General features: G+C 39.6%; 1 protein-coding gene across 6 annotated transcripts in view; it reads right to left on the bottom strand.

Moving 5' to 3' along the window:
• The window catches only part of LOC105483572 (junctophilin 1), an 80,612-nt gene that overhangs the window by 17,275 nt on the left and 42,045 nt on the right, over nucleotides 1-21,292 (bottom strand). For all 6 annotated transcript variants that reach the window (XM_011744465.2, XM_011744464.2, XM_011744467.2 and 3 more), the window contains exon 3: nucleotides 2,463-2,581. In XM_011744465.2, coding sequence (XP_011742767.1) covers nucleotides 2,463-2,581 — 119 coding nt within the window. The remainder of the gene's footprint in view (nucleotides 1-2,462; nucleotides 2,582-21,292) is intronic.

The following is a 21,292-nucleotide window of genomic DNA, read 5'->3' as shown; positions in this document are numbered from 1 at the left end:
GGAGACTTTTATATCTGAGATATGTAAATTAAATGGCCAACCTAATTTAGAAGTACTTGAAAGCCCTTTTCAAAAATGTCTATCTGATTCGCTCACCCTGTAAATGCAAAGTGGAGAGCATGAGTTATGCTCCCTTGAGAAGATCAATAATACCCGCGACAGAAAAGGCTTTCTATACAGTTGCTGAAGGAAGTGCTGGCTGTGGGTCAAAGGGGACTGCAGCCTCCCCCACAAGCTCTGGTCTCAAATAGACCCGCTGTCATCCATGCTACTGTGATGTATTCATTCCTGATGGACAACTTGCTTATATGAAGCTGTTTTAGCTAAGAAAGGGTGGAATTACATTTTCCCACAATATTTTTTTTTCCCCTCAAATGCTTTTACACCAGAAAAGGCTTTTAAAACCACTCAGACTGGGAAACTGAGATGATCTTTCATATCATTTACCTCTTGTTAACACCTAATAGGAATCTAAAGGGACCCCATTCCCCAACAGAATTAACAGAACCAAGAAATTACCATCTGCAGACAACAGTAAGTTTGTGTGCTTTCAGAACCGCTCAAGCCCAGTGTCTCCTGATCAGTCAGGTTCTTTCCAATGGCAACAACTGCTGGGGAGGAGAGAACAATTTCTCCTGGGTGGCTGAAGTCTTTCCCCAGCTCTCATGCCCTGGAACAGCTAATTTGCCAATATACTTAGGTACCAGGGAAGTACGAGTTCATTTCATGCCAGAGGAGAGTTTATTCCTACCAGAGGTCGCTGCAAAAAAATGGAAAGGTTCCTTTTCCTTAAAAAAATGCATATATATATAAAATGATTTAAATCTCAACCAGAGGTTTAAAAGAGGTGCATGTGAAAGAAAACACCCTTCTCAGTGGTTGCCTTGGACTTGAACTCTTAGACAAGTCACTCTGTGATGATGGTATCTATCATTCAATAACCACCCTGGGTCCCTCCTCAGCCTTTCTCTTATAAAAACCGAATCTTCTTTGCCTGGCCTTTCACTGTCTGCTTTCTTTGCAGGAACCTCATGCTCCCATTCTCCAGGTCATTTCTCATTGTTCCATCCTTGATTATCGCCAAGTTTCTAGCTTTTCTACGAATCTTGCTATTTTGTTCACTTTGACTTATGTTGTTCGTTAGGACTCAGTGATACCCTGTGGGTTCCAACAGTGTATACCCCTCACCAGAACCAAACATGTATCGAACACCTATCTCATGCAGGGTGCTGGGCTAGGCACAGGATGCTAGTTATACAGCTTGATTTCACAAAAACCAGGGTGGAAAAATTCTTTACCAAGAAATGTAACTTTTAATAGAAATTGAGAACATTTATTTTGGTTTCTCCACCTAGAAATCTGTTGATGCCTCGAACAATCACTAGACAGATGTTCTTTAGAAAATAATGGAATATATATAAAAAGGTGAATATTGCCTTTTTGAAATTCAAAACAAAAACACTAGTATATTACAGAGGGGGTGGAAAGAGTCTACTGGGAAACTACTAGAAAGTGAATTAAGTATTTAAACCTATTGCACATATTTGTTGATTGCTATTTACTAACATCTGGGTGGGGGGCAGATGACCAAGATCGATTTTTTTGAGGTTGTCACTTTTATTTCTTCCATCATGACATGCATTTTCCTCTTAATCTGGGCAGATGAATCTCTTTAAGTGGTATGCTGCTTTATTTCCTAACCACACTCCTTTGAACTTTAGTTCAGATACGTTGAAAAAATAGTCACAGTACCGACTGGCTCTTCTCTTAATGCTAAAAGTGCCTCTGAATTTGGGAGTATTTGTTATAAAATCTGTGGCTGTCACTAACACAATTTCTTAGAATCAGATATTTCTTTTAGATTCTTGTCTGGTTTACTGCTATCAGGTCAAACTTTGTTGGTCATATGTAGAGGGGAGGAAGGGCGAGACTCTGGGGTATAACCCATTTCCAGGGCTAACACTCAGACTTCAGGTGATATTTATTACTACAAGTTGAACATTCCTAATCCAAAAATCTGAAATGCTCCAGAATCCAAAACATTGTGGGCACCAACATGATGCCACAAGTGGAAAATTCCACATGATCGATGGTCACAGTCAAAATGCAGTTAAAACTTTGTTCCATGTGCAAAAATATTAAAAATATTGTATACAATTACCTCCAGGCAATGTGTATAAGGTATCTATGAAACATAAATGAATTTCATGTTTCAACTTGGGTCCCCAGCTCAAGAGATCTCATTATGTATATGCAAATATAGAAAAATATCAAGAAATCTGAAATCTGAAACACTTCTGGTCCCAAGCATTTCAGATGAAGGATCCACATGCGCCCCTGCTTATTCTGTATAACGGTATTGCTGGGATTCAGGAAGCACAGACCTTTAGGTTGAAACGAAAAGGAAATAAAAGCAAACCAAAGCCAGTGCTCCTGCCTCGCTCATCAAAGCACTGTTTTACCTGGTTGGTAGAAATCAGGTGACAGCTCCCTGGCCACAGCTCTCGCGATGTCGCACTCCTGGCGAGCGGCCAGCGCGGCCTGGTCGGCAGCATCGGCCTTCGCCCTGGCGTGTGCAGTCCTACATGGGGTACAAAAGGACGGGTCAGCATAGGTGGCCCCTTGTTACTTACACAGGGACAAGCAAATCGTAATCTGGGAAAAGAAATGTTAATTATGATTATGGCCCGACACCCACAAGAGCAAAAATTTTAGAGTTCTATTGCCGTAAAATTTCAATGAAGATGCCATAGATGAAACTAAACTTCCTATGAATTGCCTCAGCCCTTCTCTCAAGGGAAATAAAAAGCAAGCACAAGGTCTGTGTAGCTTGATGCTAAGTGTGGTTTTCAAAACTTACTGGATCAAATCTGCTGTTGACTTTGGTTGGCATTTCTCCCCACCCCTAAAATTATGGAAAGTAGAATTAGAACATATAAATTAATACAGTGTTTATCGAATTAATTTCTATGGTACAATCAGTGTAAGAATTTGACTAAGAAAGGTCTGCCCACTGGCATGTTGGTGAAGTAGCTCTTTGAAGAAAAAAATTAGCGAAATGGGGATTGGTAGTGTTTACTCATATCCATGTGTAAATGCTCTCACCGTGGCCAATTTCAGGCTACCAGCATGATGCCGCTGGATGTGTAGTGGGGATATATGCACTACTGGCGCTCGCCAGCCGGAGCAAACCACAGGGCCCGCTCTAAGAACATGCTCAGAAGGGTTCCTGAGGAGTCCATTTAGCTGACTTTTAGGCATGTTTCTGGTATGAACCAAAAAGGTGACAGCGAGGCAGAACTGGCAGGGATGAAATGGATCTTTCAGTCTTCTGTCACCTCCCTGGCCTGTCCTCACTCATGGAAACCTCTCATCTTTCTGGATGACTAGGGTTATGGGGAAGGTGGCAGGAAAAAGAATAGGGTTTCTTATGGCTGGACCAGGGAATGATGTCTACTGGTCCCAGAGAGGGTTGGAGGGAAGAAAACAACAACAACAACAACAAACTCTGGTTTATCTGCTCTGCAGAGGGGAAGGCCTTGTCCCGTTAGTCTTCAGATGTTTATGGGTACCTCTTTCTTATGACTTTGTCAACTTTCTATTATATTTTATTAGCACTAGGTAGGGCTATAGATAACTAGCAGTGAAAACTTAATGGAAGTCTGAGAAAGGTGCTTACACTTATGTTGGAGGCAGCAGGAGAGAGGAGGAGTTGGGAAAAGGCATGGACTTTGGATGGTCTTCAGGGAGAACACACAGCTGGAGGAGGCTGGCAGGCGCAACTCCTGGGACCAGACTGCAGGGGAAAACATGGGGGGAGCCGGGCCTGGCCTGAGACAAGGGGGCCAACTGGTAGGAGGCTCCCTTTTCACATTACTGTCTTCAATAACTTCCTCTCGTCCTGTGCTCTCATGGGGCCCCTTTCACTTCTATTTAGGCTCTAAGCAAGCACGGAGGCTTGATGTATTCGAATGTAAGCTTTGTGAAGATGGGGATTTTTAATTTTTGGTCCTCTGTCATAATCCCAAAGTGCAGAACACGACATGGCACACACTATTTATTGAGGGACCACTTTATGAATAAAGGAATAAATGATGCTTCCTTAGGAAAAGCTGGGTAGTTCTTAAAACTGAATGGAAGGACAAAACCATAGAGACCATAAAAAGATCCGGAGTCGCTAAGAGTTCGGGGTATAGTAGGGAAGAATGAATTGGTAGAACAGAGGGCATATCTGGGGGAGTTTAATTATTCTGCATGATACTGTAGTGGGGGACATTACCTATTTGTCAAAATCTATAGACTGTACAACACAAAAATGAATGAAGCCTGATGTAAACTATAGACTTTAATACTAATGTATTAATACCGGTTCATCAATTAGACCATATGCACCTCAAAATGCAAGACGTTAATAATAGGGGACACTGTGTGTATGCATGAGGAGAGGAGGTACATGGGAACTTTGTAGTTCCTGTTCAATTTTTCTGATAACTTAAAACTGCTCCAAAAAAATAAAGTCTATTAATTAAAAACGAATCATCAAAACTGCTATTTCTAAACCATGGAGGACGCCTTAGGTTATTTGTGTACAGGGTATCAGGAAATATGAAATGGAAATAATATCAAGAGGGGAGGGACATATTCTTAAACAACCAGCTGTCGGGATAACCCCGCATGGGTGCCATTGCTAATCTATGATGGGTAATGCCTTAGTTCTGTGTGTTGTGCCTGAGAATCAAACGGATGCCCTCTACTAATGTTCTTTCAGTTTCTCAGAATCTAAACTTTTTTTTCCCCCAAATGATTTTCCATTTTGTCTGCTATTCTTAGCCAGGGCCTAATTATGTCTAGGTGTCATAATTAATGAAGCCATAAGAGTACAGCTATGCTGCTTTATAATACAATCTCTTAGCCCTTTAATAAATTTGCAAAACTCAAGTACAGATAACTTACTCTGATCCAATCACAACACACCACCATACAGTCAAATAAACAGTAGTAGTATATCTACTACTTTTTATAATATGCTAAACTGCAGAATAGACAAATACAGCTTAACCTTTCTGCAAATATATTTTGGAAGCACAGCATCAGTGAAGGCTGCTAGCATTTAACCCTTTACTTTTTTATTTGCTGTTTCCTGTAAGACCACACAGCAAAGGAGGACCTTTCTATCGAGCCTAGCTCTGTGGCTCAGTGCTACTGTACAGCTGGTCAGATGAGTCAAGACCACATTCAAACCTGAATCCTGAAGTCTGCTCAAGAGCTTTTGGAACTGATGACAAGAAGGAAGAACAGGAACCCACTGTTAGTTTGCTGTTAACACCAGGCTGTAGAGCTAAGGCCAGTGGCATGTCTAGATTTTGCCCAGGAATAATCTGGACTTGCCTCTGGCTCATGTTAGTGAATTCATGTGATCACATCCCAGGCTCAGCTCCAGAGTGACACACGACCCCTGTAATCAGTCAATTGTGATTGTTTTTGTGTTGGGGGGAGGGTTCAGGTCAGGCAGTCCGGAGAGATAAGCTGAAACCACTCAAACTGCATGCCCTGATGCTGTTGCTGGTCACAGGCAAAACGTGCATACACCAAAGTGGCATACGTGCCCCAAAGCATTTCATGTATCAAAAGACTGCTGACATTTACAAATCTTCAGACCTTCAAGAGCCTCCAAATATCATTATCTCAGATACTTTCTCCCATCAAATGCAGTAAAAAGTAACTGAAAGGCCACTTCTTTCAGTTAAGCATCAGCTGTTGACTTTCTTTTAGGGCTATATATTTTTAACAAATAAACCAAATTTTTAACTTGTGAAGAGCTGCACCTTATGCGTGAAGACGCCACAGCCATGTTGGCTGTGGAGACCTGGGCAGCTGGTTATGCTCACTGAGCAGCTATGGAACGCCCTCCTGGACATAAGCTCTGCAGGGGTCAACCGTGACCAGCCACAACAATAAATGGGGAATTTCTGAATGCTAGGCATCACCTGTAGTTACAAACTTAATGACAAATTATTTTCCTAACCAGCAATTTGATGAGTATGTGAGGTTTCCTTTTCTTTAATGACTGAAATAGTGCTTTATGAGCTCTCTAGTTGGCTTAGGAGAAGATAATCTAGTTTCCTTTTCTTAAACGTGTAAGGCTTTAACAAAAAGCGTACTCAATCATACATGGAACATGCTGAGCATATTCTCCTCCTGCTAAGGTACACATGGGTCTCTGAGACATCTCCAAGCTCCTTTCAATCTCTCATACATCTGTGAACTCTCACATAGCTGATAAAGATTTTCATCTAGAATGGAGAGCAAGTCTGCTAAAGGTGAAGCGCTATTTCTACTTTTTACATAGCCTTTTCTCAACAATAAACTGCTTCAAAATTGTGCTGATATTGATGTTTTTAAAAATCTGTGACATATTAAGTCTAAGTTAGTTTACTGATCTGACTCTTAAAACTTGACAGCAGAGGCGATAACCTAATTGATTCAGGGGCTGTCCTTGTGATTTGCTTTGATGTACAAGTATTTCAAGAAAATTATTAGAAAAATTTAAAAATAAAAGCAATTGGCACATAAAAACCCAAGTCTTGGTTGATGGCAACACCATTCTTGCAGCTGCTCAAGCCAAAACCTTTGGGTCATCCTTGACACCTCCCGTTGTCTCACACACCATATCCACTGTCAGCAAATCCAGCTGGCACCACCTTCAGAATATATTCCCCCACCCAGCCATTTCACGTTCTCTGGTTCACTGCCACCTCACCAGGGTTAGTACAAAGGTAACTGACCTCCCTACTTCAATCCTCCTCTCTGCCATTTTATTTCCTTCCAGGTGGTCTTGAAAATGCCTAATAACCAAAAATTCATTCCTGGGTTATGGCACCATGGGTAAGAAAATGCAAAAAATAGGAGCCGTTAGCCTTTCTTTTGGACTGTGACATTATTCATTTATGAGAGACCTAGATTTGAGAAAACCAATTATCCCGTGCAGCCAGTTGGAGCTCTTAAGAAGAAATCAGTCTGTTAAGCAAGGAACACTCTTGATAGGGACAATAACCAACTGGCTCCACAGGCGTCAGCTTAAAATCAGAGGTGTGATTTCTGAGTTACCTGCACCTAGTAAGAAATGACTCTTTCAATCTGGTTTTGGGTCTCTGATAAGATAGACTCAGCAAGGCTCAGCACAGGTACACATAGGGCCCTGAGATGTCTGTCCCAACTTCTAACTTGCAATCTTTTATACATCTGCTAACAGACAAAGCTGATAAAGATTTTGGTCTAGAATAGACAATAATTCTGCTACAGCTCCATTCTCAGTAAACTTGATTTGGGAAGATGACTTATGTGAACCCATCTTCACCATCTATTCATTACTGAATGTTAATTTTCTCCATAAATTCCTTTTAAAAAAAAAACAAAACAAGATAGGACCTGGAATAATAACTTTAAGACAGAATTCTTATGTCCCGGTTTAAAACAAGTTATATCACCAGTGAAAAGTTGTCCACTTTGCCAAGGCAGGAGTTCCTGTCTTCCTTTTCTCTAAAAGCAATATCAAGTTATTTGGATATAAAATGTAAACTATTGTTATTCAGTTATTTCTAAATAATATAAAATGTAAACTATTATGCCCCGTGTTATACTAAAGGGAATAATATTCCTAATGAAGCCTGGTATTTGATATTTCAAGGGCCTAAACTTCTGCAGAGGTGTTATGATATATGCTTTGAAAGTATTAATAGCCAGAGAGTAGGTGAGGCCATTCTGAGCCACAAATGATTTTTGTCAATGAGATAAAAAGTTCAACCACATTACTCCATCCTACAAATGCATCCACAGATGCGTAGGGAGAGGAGAGGAGCCAAGATTCACATGAAGAATGTTCATATGCCTTTTGTAAAAGGCTGTCCATTATGGGGAATCGTTGTCATGTTTATAAAGATCTAGGTGATACACTCCTCCTTAGAGTCTGGTACCAGGAAAAATGTGGTCTCTGATGCTTAACTGCTGTGCTTCCTTGTATCATACAACATGAACTATGGGATCGATTGTTTCTCTTTTGGTTAAGGCTACCTGGAAGCAAAACTATCCTCAATGTACGCGCACAGTAACCCTTTCTAACCACATGACTTTATTTTTATACCCTCAATATCAGGAATTCTATCATGTATGTAACTCATTATAGAGTCCTGCAAATACTTTTTGGAAAGCAGGATAAATAAATGAAACAAAACATTCCTGGATTAATAAGCTCTTGTAATACTAAGTTTTCTGAACTCTAGACCCCTGCAGTGTGCTCCTGCTCAGGGGACATATGTAATAATTTAAGAATAGCGGTGTCTACTATTCAGCCTCCTTTTATAAGATCTCTTTTTGTCTATCACCAGAACATTTTTTAAGCTTGGAAAATAAGCACTTAATTAAGTACTTTATAGACTTTATTCCTTAACACTTGATCAAAAGCTTAATAAGCTTAAAGGCTATATTCTCTGGATAGGACAGATCAAAGGCACATTTCTAATCCTTGATTGGAATATGCCAAATAATTGGTTATTCTACTTCATTGAGCTTTATAAAACTTATCTAAGATTTACCTTCCCATGTTATGTGTTGAGAAAAATCTGATGTAGAAATATTTAAGGGATGTTTTCTTCTTGGAATAATTTTTGGAGAAAGGTCCTTTATAATGAGGGTCATTCAAAAGTTCAAAAACATTACCATTAAATAAGATGAAAACTCCTCTTTAAAACATAATCACTGCAACCCACCGAATGGGATAAAATGTTTGCAAATCATGTATCTGATAAGGGGTTAGTATCTAGAACATATAAAGAACTCCCACACTTCAACAACAAAACAATCTGATGGAAAAATGGGCAAAGGACTTGAATAAACATTTCTGCAAAGAGACACAAATGTCCAATGAGCACTTAAAAAGACACTCAGCATCATTAAGCATAAAGGAATGCAAATCAAAACCACAATGAGATACTATTTCACACCCATAAGGATGGCTACTATAAAAAAAAAACAGATAATAACAAGTGTTAGCAAGGATGTGGAGAAACCGAAGGCTCTGCGCACTGCCAGTGGGAATGGAAAATGGTGCAGCTACTGTTAAAACAGGATGGTGGTTCCTAAAAACATTAAAAATATAATTACCACATAATCCACCAATTCTACTTTTCAGTATATACTAAAAAAAAAATTGAAAGCAGGGTCTCAAAGTGATATTTATACACCTATGTTCATAGCAGCATTATTTATAATAATCCAAAGGTGGAAACAATCCTAATGTCAATGAATGAATAAACAAAACGTGTTGTATGTATTCTAGATACTCTTTATCAGAGAGATGATCTGCAAATATTTTCTCCCATTCAGTGGGATGCAGCGATTATATACATACTGGAATATTATTCAGACTTAAAAAGGAAATTCTGATACATGCCCCAACATGGATGAATCTTGAAGTCATTATGCTAAGTGAAATAAGCCGGTCACAAAAAGACAAATATTACATGCAGTACCTACAGTAGTCAAATTCATAGAGACAGAAAGTAGTACAGTAATTTCCAGGTGGTTGGAGGGGGGAGAATAAAGCATTATTGTTTAATGGGTACAGATTGTTAGTTTTGCAAGATGAAAACGTTCTGAAGATTGGTTGCACAACAATGTGGGTCTACTACTACTGAAATGTATACTTAAATGGTCAAGATGGTAAATTTTATGTTATACATATTTTACAACAACTAAAAAGAAAAGGAAGTCACCTAATGTACTACTATTTACAGAGCATCTTATATATCCAGAGGAAGTGAGGAGAAAAAAAACCAAGGCTGGGCTCTCTGTTGAGAAGTTGCTGCATGCAACTCAGCCCTGGCATGCTAAGAATCTAATAGAGGAAACAGCTGTAACGTAAAGCAATAACTGATGGGCATTTTAAGGAAAGAGGGATCGGAACTTTGTAAAATGCGGGCAGACTTATGCCTGTTTGTCAAGCTTTTAACATAAAGCCTGGCATGGAGGCTGTCTTCAACAAATATTAGTGGATGAATAAATAGGTAAAAAAGAGAAAAACATAAAATATAACCCCAAGATTTCTAATTTGGTGTACGAATAAATGACCTCACTATGGTCTGAGAGTGATGACAAGTTCTGTTTTAGACAACTAGGATTTTACACGACACAGGCATCTGTAGTTGGAGATACAGGGCTGCTATGCAAATTAAAGGTCAAGGTTCTAAACGGAACTGTGAGCGTCATGTCACAGAAGATGAGTTCAATGAAAGGTGACTGAACTCACCAAATAAGTGAGTCAAAAAAGCAAAGAACTAAGGACTGAGACAAAAGTGTCCTTGGGTGAACGAAACAGGAAGGTAAATGGAACAGCAGTAGCATACAGGTAGAAGGGGAACTTCTAATAAAGCTGTTCAGTTCTTGTTCTTGCACAAATCCTGGGCTTCTTTTAGGAGGTAAGCGGGCCAGATCTGAATTTGCCTTATCTCTGGGGCAGCTGCATGTTTCTCAGCCTGCCTGGCGGATTTATGTGCAGTCACTGAATTGAGTCAGTACTAGAGAAGGTGAGGGCTAGGGAAAGTTTGCTGAATTTGATAAGAACCTTTCAGAAAGCAGTTCTCACAAGGAGGCCACCCCAGAAGCCGGACTGAAGGGAGTTGGCGAGGAAGTGGGCAGAGGAAGCCGAGGAAGCAGGTGTGGGCCACAGGCTGGAGACTTTTGACCCAGAAAGGAAGGAGGAAATTTGGACAGTAACCAGAAGGATTAGCTGGGTCAAGGAAAAAGACATTTTACTCGTATTTTAAGAAAATGAGAGCTGATCCTGTTGGAAGGTGGGAAGGATGCCCAGAGAACAGGAGAAAATGAAGCAGCTCTGAAAAGGTGACAATTGCTGGAATTAAGTCCTGGATAAGTGAAAGAAAGGAAACAGGAAAGAATGTAAGAACAGTGAAAGGGGTGATTCAGTGATTTTAAGGATCATAAAACCTGAAGAAGCCTAAGCTCAAAAAAGACCTAAAGTGTCGTGGGCTTTGGAACCAGGCAGACCCCGGTGCACACCCCATTTTATCACATGCTGGCTGTATCACCTTAGTCTCAATTTCCTCACCTGTAAAATGGGGAGAATATTACTTCTTAGAGTTGGTCTGGGATAAGAACGAATATATATGAAGTACTTAGTACTAACACAGAGAGGTACTTAGTAGATAAATGCCCATTATTGATCTTCTGTTGAAATAAACAGCTGGCAGGGGAAATCTGGGGCTTAAAGAGGTAAAGATTTGGAGTCAGCACTGTACAGAAGTTCTCAGAAATGTTAAGAAAGGCACATTAGAATCTATATGATTCTGCATCATTCTCTAGCAGGGCTGTCTCTTCTGGGAGAAGAAGAGAAGGGAAAAGGTGGCTTTGATGCAGGGTCAGAGACATGGAGCAAGGAGGATGGGGAGCACGGTGTAACCCATGACAGAGTTCTGGGTAGGAAGGAAGGAAGTGTATAGACCCTTGGACCAGAGGAAATAGAAAGGGTGAAAAATCAAGCAAAAAATCAGGCAGGCCAAATTATTTTAAAATGGATGCATATTCTATAAAATGATACTAGATATAACCCTGACTCCATGTTCTTTTTAGCACTGGAGCAAACATCTGAAAGCGCTTGATAAGAACTTCAGAACCTGAGAAGACCTTCTGGGTAATGATGAGAATTACCAACGTCAATGCTGTTTTTTTTCACCTATCAGTGTTGTTATGCTTCTTGTCCTTTACCAATGGTCCACTATGGGTACATATTTAAGCATGACTAGGAATTAGAGCAATTCAAGACTGCATCATGGGCAAAATACATGATGGCAGCTAGGGCTATTCAGCTGAATGACACACTGACCAAGTGATCAGATCATAAACTGACCTAACCTCCACTTAGCAGCTGCAAATGCCCACTAAATGCACACTGTGGTGCTCAAATGATTCCATTTTATACATACTTATAACTACATTTTTAAAAATTAAGCAAATACCATTCACTCCTTAAAAGTGACATGCGCCTGCTAGAACTCCTCCTTGAACTCACAGTTGAAAAACATTCTCTAAGGTTATACCTGTTTTATATTATCTAAAATGGTTATCTAGAAATCTCAGATCCACCAGTCTGCCACCTCACTTTGTTCTGTCTAGATATGCCCAACCAGTGAAGAACAAAAAGATCTATTCCTCTATCAGGCTTTTGATGCTGAACAGTATGAACATGAACTTGCTTGGGACTGGCTGTACAAAACCATTGTGCGTCTTAAGCTCTATCCTTGTCAAGGCACACATTTTGAAGTTACAGAATTTATGAGAGAACTGTTTTGTGAGGAACGTTAAAAAATTAGGGGTATAGTTATTCTCTCAGTGAACTTGTTTTATTCACTTCATGTTTCCTTGTAGGAACTGTCGCTCTGTCACTATTTATTTCACATCTGTTTGATGACAAGGAATTATTCATTCTATAGTTCAACTAAGAAGCCCATGCATATTTTTACTTTAAATCTTCAGTTTCTTGCTGCAACAGATATTGAGGAGAGCAATACAACAAGCACAAGGGTATTTGCCTTGATTTATATTAAACTTCTGGTTTTGCTCTTGAAACTTCTGCTTTAACAGACATATTAAAACACACTATCTGAGCTGAACGGGGCTCTAAGAGTCCACATGATCCCTCCTGGTGACCAGGCAATTACTTTTCCTTCTGTAGAGACCTGAGACTCAGAGAGACTAAGGAATATATTCAAAGTCACACAGCAAAGTCATATGGCTACCCAGAGGAATCAATGGGTAGATCCCAGGTCTCCTAACCTTTAGGATGAAGACTACGTTGTGAAAAGAGATTTCTTTATTACCATCTTCTAGATTTGTTTTAGCAAACATTTTGTTATTATCATCTAGTTATACATTTTTCTTTCTACTATAGGAATTCATTTATATCTAGAGTTCATCTTCTTGTATTCATGCGTTCTCTGTGAATCTGTCACTGCTCTCCTCACTTCTCTATTCAATCTTTTATTTTAATACATTTATGCCTCCTATTGAAAAATGCACATTTTGAACTTTCTTCTCCCAATATATATTTTTTTAACCAGTTTCAGCTGACCTTCAAATGAAATAACACAGCTTAGGAAACATCTTACTAAAGACTATAGGACAGATTTGGTTTTCATCAAGGTTATTCTTTAGCAGGAACATTTTTAGGTGGTGTTAAAAATACTACAGATTCATCCAACTCATAGTTGCCTTCCCCAAATCACCAAATTAGTAATCAACGCCTCCAAGTTTAAAAGGAAATATCAGAAGATCATCTAGTTCTTCCGAGATTCTTAAGAAGTTTTCTTATTTTTCCTCATGGGAGTCTCAAATTTGTTGAGTTTACCTATTTTTAGCATTTGCTGTGTTACACCAAAAACAAATTCTTCATCCCAATGCTCAAGAGATAAAATAATAGCTTATCTGAGGACATTGAGAAAATGGAAGCAGAAACAAATATGTAAACCAGGGTGACTCGTTTCTGTTTAGTACCCTTAAATAAAAGTAACATTGGTACAATTTGGGGAGCAAAGTCAGTTTTGAAGATGAATGCATGTACATCAAGATAAAAATGTTCAATTCTCCTTCATTAAAAATGGTGGTAGAAATGCAAGTCAGGATTCAAGCCAACTAAGTACAAGAATCATGTTAAACCCTGGCTCAAATAACAGGAATCTTTTCCTCTGGTTCTCACAGATTGTTAGTGAACTGCTTCAAAGTTTACATACTTACCACGCTTATAGGACTTGGGATATTCTTGACCAGGAGCCTGCTGTCTGCCTGGGTAGATCTTCTACACACATTTTGATGAGCTTTTAACCTTTATTATCTTCGTAGTGGGATTGATTCTGGGCCCTGGGATGCCACGGCTGTCGGTGGAATGGATGGATTCCTGCTACAGCCACTGAGGAATGCAGGGTCTGCCCTCCTGGACTCCATTCCTTAGTGACAGATGCAGTAACTTGAATGGAACTACTCCTCACCAATCCGAGGTTCAGACTGAGTCCAAAGAATCTCAAGAATTATTCTAGGCACAATGGGAATGCTGCACATCCCCTAAACAAGGGGGAAATTTAGGACGTCATTTCCACCGAGGCAAGAATTTCTAGAGGCCCAAGAATTCAGAATCTATGGACTGCCATCTTGTAACTGTAGGGAAGTTGACTGAATCGGGAGGAGTAGGGAAAGTAACCCACCAACACCCCAGGCCCACCCTCCCCCTTGTTGCAAGTTGTCTAGTATTAGTTTTGGGGTCCAGGGCCTTGCCTGCTGCTTCGCTGCTATCTGACAGCTACTTTAGTGGGGTCTACAGAATTGCCCTAGACATCAGGCTGTACTTGCCAAGTTAGACTTGTTCAATGTGCTAAGTCTTGGCCAGCAATAGGAGTACTGGAAATAGTTTTTCCTGCCTTTTCAATACAATCATACTCGTCTTCTGACATGACAACAGACTTGGTGACAGAAAGATGTGCCCTCACCTTACTGGCTGACTCTGCCCTATCTGAAGCACAAATGTGAAAAATCCCCTTCCATTTAAAGCAGAGAACCCTGTAGCCATGAGGCTCTCTAGGATTTAAAAATACATTTTAAAAATGCATTTAAAAATACATTTTAAAAATGCATTTAAAAATACATTTTTAAAATGCATTTAAAAATTTGGACCTAAATGTTGCTGCAACAGGCACAATGGGAGATGGGACTTCACAGGCAATGCTTTGTTATGGCATGAAGAAAACAGGGGCACAGAAAACCCTTTTATAGTTTCATATGGAGTCTCGTGGGCTGGCCAGTAGCCCTGAAAACATGAGGGCGGTCAGGGCAAGGAGAGGCCTGTGAGGTCCATCACGTTGTTTGGAAGAATCACATCCTGCAGGGGCTCCCACTGCCCTGGCAGACAGGGCTTCTTCCAAGACCTGGAACACCCTGGAAAATGGCATTTGTTCCACAGAATAAGAAGGAGAGTTAAGAAGCCCCTTCCCATCCAAGACAAAGATGCAGGCAACTGCACAGAAACTCGAAGGGGGGTTGCTCACTGCTTGCAGCTATGCCGTCAGGAGCTTTTACTAACGCTACGCATGTCCTGCTGCTCCTTGTCTTCCTAGTGACACTTCTCCAGGTTTCAGATAACTTTTGAATTTGTGTTCCCTAAAATAATCAACCCTGGCCTGTCTCCCCTGAAATTTTTTCATTGCTGTCCAAATCCTCATTTCCTGATCAACTATATTTTCTACCTCCAACAAAACCTCAACATACTTAATGATCTACACATGTCTAGAAATGCTTTTACATTATTTGCTACTCTGGGCACACAGGTAATTCTGCCTAGTTCTAAATATCATGTTCACTCTTCTTTCCCTACTTATTACATACATTGCATACATCATTCTGCTCCAACCCCTCTGTAACGCTAGGGGTGAAAAGAAAGCTTCTTCTCCCTTAAATCTCTCACTGGCAAAAGATCACTGCTGGCAACAGTCAATTATAAATATGAAGTTTCTCTGTAATGTTTTTCCAAGACGTCATAGTAACAACAGCTCAAAGCATGATCTTGTATGGCAGAGTGAAATGAAAAGGTTCTGATTGGATCAGAGATGCCTCTGTTGGACCCTTAGCTCTGAGATACCACAAGTATAGCTTCTTGCAAGTTACTTATTGAAATATATTTTCTAGGGTGCTGGCATAATTCCAGAAAACAGTTTGTGTATCTTGGCTGTCAAAGTATGAAATTAATTTTTAAACCAAAACTTTGTCTACTCTAAATATAATGGAAAGACCTAGATTATTTTTAAAATCTTCTTTGTAATCTTAGAAGAAACTATCAGTTTAACCACACCATTTGTAACTACCAACTTAAATGTTATAAGGCGATGAATCCCTTGTATAATGAAAAATCTCTCAACTACTGAATGTTTGCTCGGTGGGTTTAATATGATTGTGAATTTTAGAGAAGAATATATAAACCTGTAGACACATTTTAAATATGTATATGTTATATTAGATTGAAATACATATATATCTGCATCAACTTAGGAGTATCTGAAAGATTTTTGTTTTCATTTGGGGCAAATACTTAACTGAATTCTTCTTTTAATCAAATGTTTTTTGGTTTTGTTGAGTCCCAGGAAAAATAACAAGAAAAACGAAGCAACAACAATGACGACAAACCCAACCACACAAAACACTTCAGGAATGAATAATTTAACCGAAATATTACATACAACTCTTATATTAGCACTGCCGTGACAACAAGTCAGGATCGCTCATATTTTTAAGTTATAATTTCATTATCTACAGTACCAGGCTCCTCTGTCAAATAAGGCTTTATTACAGAGCTATTATGTAATTCAATTCATGGCTTAAAAATGTCTCCTAAGTCTGGAAAACCTAATTGGAATGGTACTGTCCTTGCCTCTTGGTAAGAAATCATTAAACTGGAATTCAGTAACCAGATTTTATTTTAAAAATAATACAGCATATTTTATTCAGTTTTTGAAATACCCTTCTAAGCTTTTGAGTGATTTAACCAGTCTTTTTTTTTTTATGCCCTGGGACCTTATGTTGACCTGAAGTTTAAGTTATGAAGGAGGTGTCCTATCTTCTGTTGTTACTTGAGCCTCTACAGCCTCTCTCAAAAGCCCATTTTTCCCGTCCCTTAGCCATCTCCTGGCAAGGAGCCCCAGTCCCTGCCATTTGCCACTTGTTCTAGGCTATTTTAATTCTGGACAAGTTGTGGTAGTAGGCTATATTTAAATTGGCCTGCTCTGCGAAGAAACACGGCAAATGCACGTGGCACCTTTTCCCTTTTTGACATAATCCAATTGCGCGCTGGCTCTGAATCAAGCTGTGAGATTCTGCACCACACACCCTGGCTTGACTCCCACTCCCTGATTCCCAGGTGTTTACCACCCAATAGGTGGGGCAGTGGGCGTTTTCTGGGAGAAATGAGCCATGGCAGGGACCGGTGGCGCAGTCACCAGAAACTTAAGAGACTGAATTGAGAAACATGAACAATAATGAAAGGAAAAGTAAAGATGCTTTCTGGCTCCAGCTGAGCACTGCTGGAATATTTATAGAATAATTTTTCAAAGACCAATTTCCAGATATAAATTTTGTAAGGTGTAATACATTTATCGAGAGAAGCTTACAAGAAACTGCATGCACACAAAAAAGCCAGCTTTCTCAAGTTTCTGAGCTTTTAGATGTGGACATTCTAAGCACATTTGGTTCTAAGCTGTGCCTCCCTTTTGCCCCCTCCACTGCCATTAGTTTAGACATTTCTGTGCTAGACAGAGGGTATAACTTCTTACCTGGAGTTATGTTGTTGCTTCAAGAAGAAAAATAGGTCAGAAATGCCCTGAATCATTAAGAATTAAATAAAACGTACAAAACACCTTTCTAGAGAACAGCTGTTGAGGGCTTGTAAACTTTCACAGTTCAAAGTTGACCTAAAGCCAGAATTATCCCTCTATCATGAAAAATCAGAGGACAGTTAACTTTTAAGGAAATGTTTTACATGTCTAGGACTTTTGCCTAAAGACCTAACACACATGATGCCGATATTAACATCTTCATTTTGCTGGCAGTGGAATTAAAATCCAGCTTAAATTATATGATCATATTCACCTAGCAGATCTAGAGGAATTTTAGTACAGAAACCAAGGTTTCAGCCTATTTACTTTTAAGATGTTTATTTTGCTTCCCTAGGCTATGAGAATTTTCCTACTGTCAGCCAAATTTCTATTTGATTTTTTGTTGAATAAACATTACTACCCAAGCAAGTAGTAAATAACAGAATGGGCTTTTGTTTTCTGGAATAAGCAGGAAAACCATCTTAAAAATGTTAAGTTAAAAAAAGTTTTCATCCACTTAGACTTGAATTAATTCAAAGCCACTTTTAAATGTCCCTAACACAGGAGGGACCATTCACAGACTATTTGGTTACATGTAGTCAGGGATACAGACTTTCAAACTTATCTACATAGTAGCAAAACAGAGATGTCTGTTTTTACTGGAGGGCACGTAAGTGTTATTGAATATAATTATGGTTTGAATATAATGAAAACACAACTCCAAATAAATCCCATGTTACCCTTAGTGCTCTGAGCTTTCAAAGAGCAAATTCCAGATTTCAGTAAACAAGATGTCATCTTCTTTCCTGAATGCCTTCCCAAGCTCTCTGGTATTCTTTTAAGTAAGAAAATTATCTAAGGTCTTCTTAGTTTTTCTTTTCCTTTTCTAAGATGTTTCTCCAAGCTCATTCTTAAGGCCAGCATGACAACGAAAAATGTGAGTGACTCTTCCACCGTAACTATGCAGAACTGTACTTAGCAAGAGGTTGTGTATTCACTGATCTGGATCAAGAACCTGCGTTGGAGGCCCACTCTGTCTACAACACAACAGACAATGGGAGCATAACATCCTTAAAGGAACTTCCAATCCTTTAATGTAACAGTCATCAGTTTTTCTTCACAGAACAAGGATATGAGGCAGACGCACTTCCCCACCCTCTGCTCTGAGAATGAGGAGAAAGGTTTCTGAGTCTTCTTTCTTACATCAGAATCAAATCAGGAAAGAGATCAATTCTGGCCTTAAAAAACAATCGAAGTGGTTATTATTGAGCTTTTAAAAATATTTTTAAAAAGTATTCCTAATTATGGTTCAAATTTGATTATATTGTATGCTTCCCTGTAATACTATCAACTATAAACACACATATAGCTCATACATGCTCTAAGATTTAAATGAATGAAAGGGTTATGGGTCATTATTTCTAGGAATGAGAGGGTAGAGGAGAAGTTAAGAGAAAGTGTATATTCTTTTAAGGAGGCCAGGAGAGAAACTAACATTAAACAGACACATAAAACCATAGGTGCTGGGAGCTGGAAAAAAGGGGCATGGGCCAAAGATTTTAGGTAAGAGTCGTGACAGATGGGACAGGTCTCAGATGTCTACACTAGCCACAGGCTCGTGCTCCACTCATCCTGAACAACAGGCTGATCCGAGGCTGTGAAGGTGGGAGCAGGGAGATGACCTGTGAACTCTGCCCTCTGTAACATGAAGGTCAAGCCCCAGGCTCTCGCCTTTATGTGGCAGTAACAGGACAATATATAAAGGAGAGTGAGAGACTCTTCCTAGTCAATGCCTTGCAACCTATAAATTACTACCATTGCAAAAATATAAATACCTGGGATATACTGATGATATTAAGTTAATCAAGTAAGTGTTGATAATAATGATAATTACTGTTAACACCGAGTGCTTATTATACGACAGATTTAACTAGCATTATCTGAGGAGTTTCTGCATAACATCTGTAATCTACCTTGGGCCACCAGCTGGTGAGTGGTGGAAGCTAGGGTGGCCTGAAGGTAAGAACTACACATGCGCACCTGCACCCCACCCCACTGTCCTAGTCGAGCTGTAGATTTTTGCTATGGTGGTCTTTCTGTCCATCCTGTCTGTAAATCCTTGGTTTTCCTCATCATCTGAATTAATAAAAGATGAACATTTTCTTTCAAATGATTTAAAAAATTTTTCTCAAATCAACATACAGTTCTCCTTACTGTGTGAGTTGATTCTTGCATATAATGACTTTTTAAGAGACGAAGAGTTTTTAGTATAAATAAGAGTATAATCGACCATAACATGTCATAAGTGATTGTTAGCTACACTAGGTCTTCAAATTATGTTACTTTAAGATAAAAAACTTATCAAGTTTCAACATCTCCCTTAAGCCCTTGTAAGATGCTGAGGTGTTGCCACTGTTGTTTGTTCTCGTTCACTGAGGTTTCAGCAGGTGACGCAGGCCAAACTCGCTCTAGCAAGCACTTTGTGATCTTGGGGTGGCATATGAGGCCCTCTGCCTGCAAGGCCACCCTGAGGCCACACTTGCCATTCCATCCTGGTCCCCGCTGTGCTTCCGCCATCTGGAGGCCCTCACTGTTCCCTTCCCACCCACTGCCCTGGGCATGTCCTTAGGTGTCTTGGCACCTGTAATATTTGGCATTGAAAAGCCAGCTACCTCAATCTACAGCATATTGTTACAACCACAGCATAAATGCAATCCTTGAATTAGATAAGCATAATGGAATTTTAGTCTTCCTGGACTATAGATGTAGACACATTATTTAGGATTCACAGACTTCAAAAGTGCCAAACTCCAAGTACCTCTTACATCATACTTGTACACAGCCGAAGTTGAGTTTCTTGCTGTTTGTCTAATCCATTCCTATGGTGGCTAAGAGCATGGGTTCTGGAATCAGACTGCCTGGATGTGAACCAGCTCTCACCACTCACTAGCCTGTAACCCAGGGTAAGTTACTTAGCCTCATCGTGCCTCAGTTTCTTATCTGTGAAACATGAATAGTGGTAGAACCCACCTCTTAGGGCTAGATGAGGCTCACAGATGATATACATAAATCCTAACAAAAAATACACACGGTGCTGGGCAAAGAATGAGCATTCAGTGGCATGCAGAGAATATTTATCCATTTGATTAATAACTTAAAAATACGTTTCTAAATAAGTAATATATTCACATGGCTCAAAGATATATTTTTTAAAAAAGGAAGAGTCTCCCATTCACCCTGATACTAATCCAGCCATAACTGAACAGTGTTGCTTTTTTTGTTGTTGTTAAGCAAAAGGATTTTTCCCAGAGTTTAAGTATATACAAGAAAATATGAATATAAAATCCTATTTCCCGTTTCTAAACAAAAAGAGGCAATATATACGATATTTATTGATATAGCTTGGCTGTGTCCCCACACAAATCTCATCTTGAATTCCCACGTGTTGCGGGAGGGATCCGGTGGGAGGTAATTGAATCATGGGGGCGGATTTTTCTCCTACTTTTCTCATGATCGTAAGTCTCATGAGATCTGATGGTTTTAAAAAGAGGAGTTCCCCTGCACAAGCTCTCTCTCTTTGCCTGCTGCCATCCATGTAAAACATGACTTGCTCTTTCTTGCCTTCCACAATGATTGTGAGGCTTCCCCAGTCAGGGGAACTGTAAGTCCAATATATGCTACTGTTTCTCCCATAGCCAGGATTCACGGGTCCAGAAATCAAGGGGTGGAAGTGGAAGTGGCACCACCTACCATCACCCCTAGTGATCCACTAGCAAAAGTTTTGCTTCCTGTTCCTGTGACATTACATTCTGCTGGCCTAGAGGTTTTAGTTCCAGAAGGAGGAATGCTGCCACCGGAAGACACAACAATTC

This window comes from Macaca nemestrina, chromosome 8, assembly GCF_043159975.1.
Source record: "Macaca nemestrina isolate mMacNem1 chromosome 8, mMacNem.hap1, whole genome shotgun sequence".
Taxonomy (NCBI): domain Eukaryota; kingdom Metazoa; phylum Chordata; class Mammalia; order Primates; family Cercopithecidae; genus Macaca; species Macaca nemestrina.
Note: the sequence above shows the minus strand (reverse complement) of the source record. Positions and strands in the feature narration are given on the sequence as shown.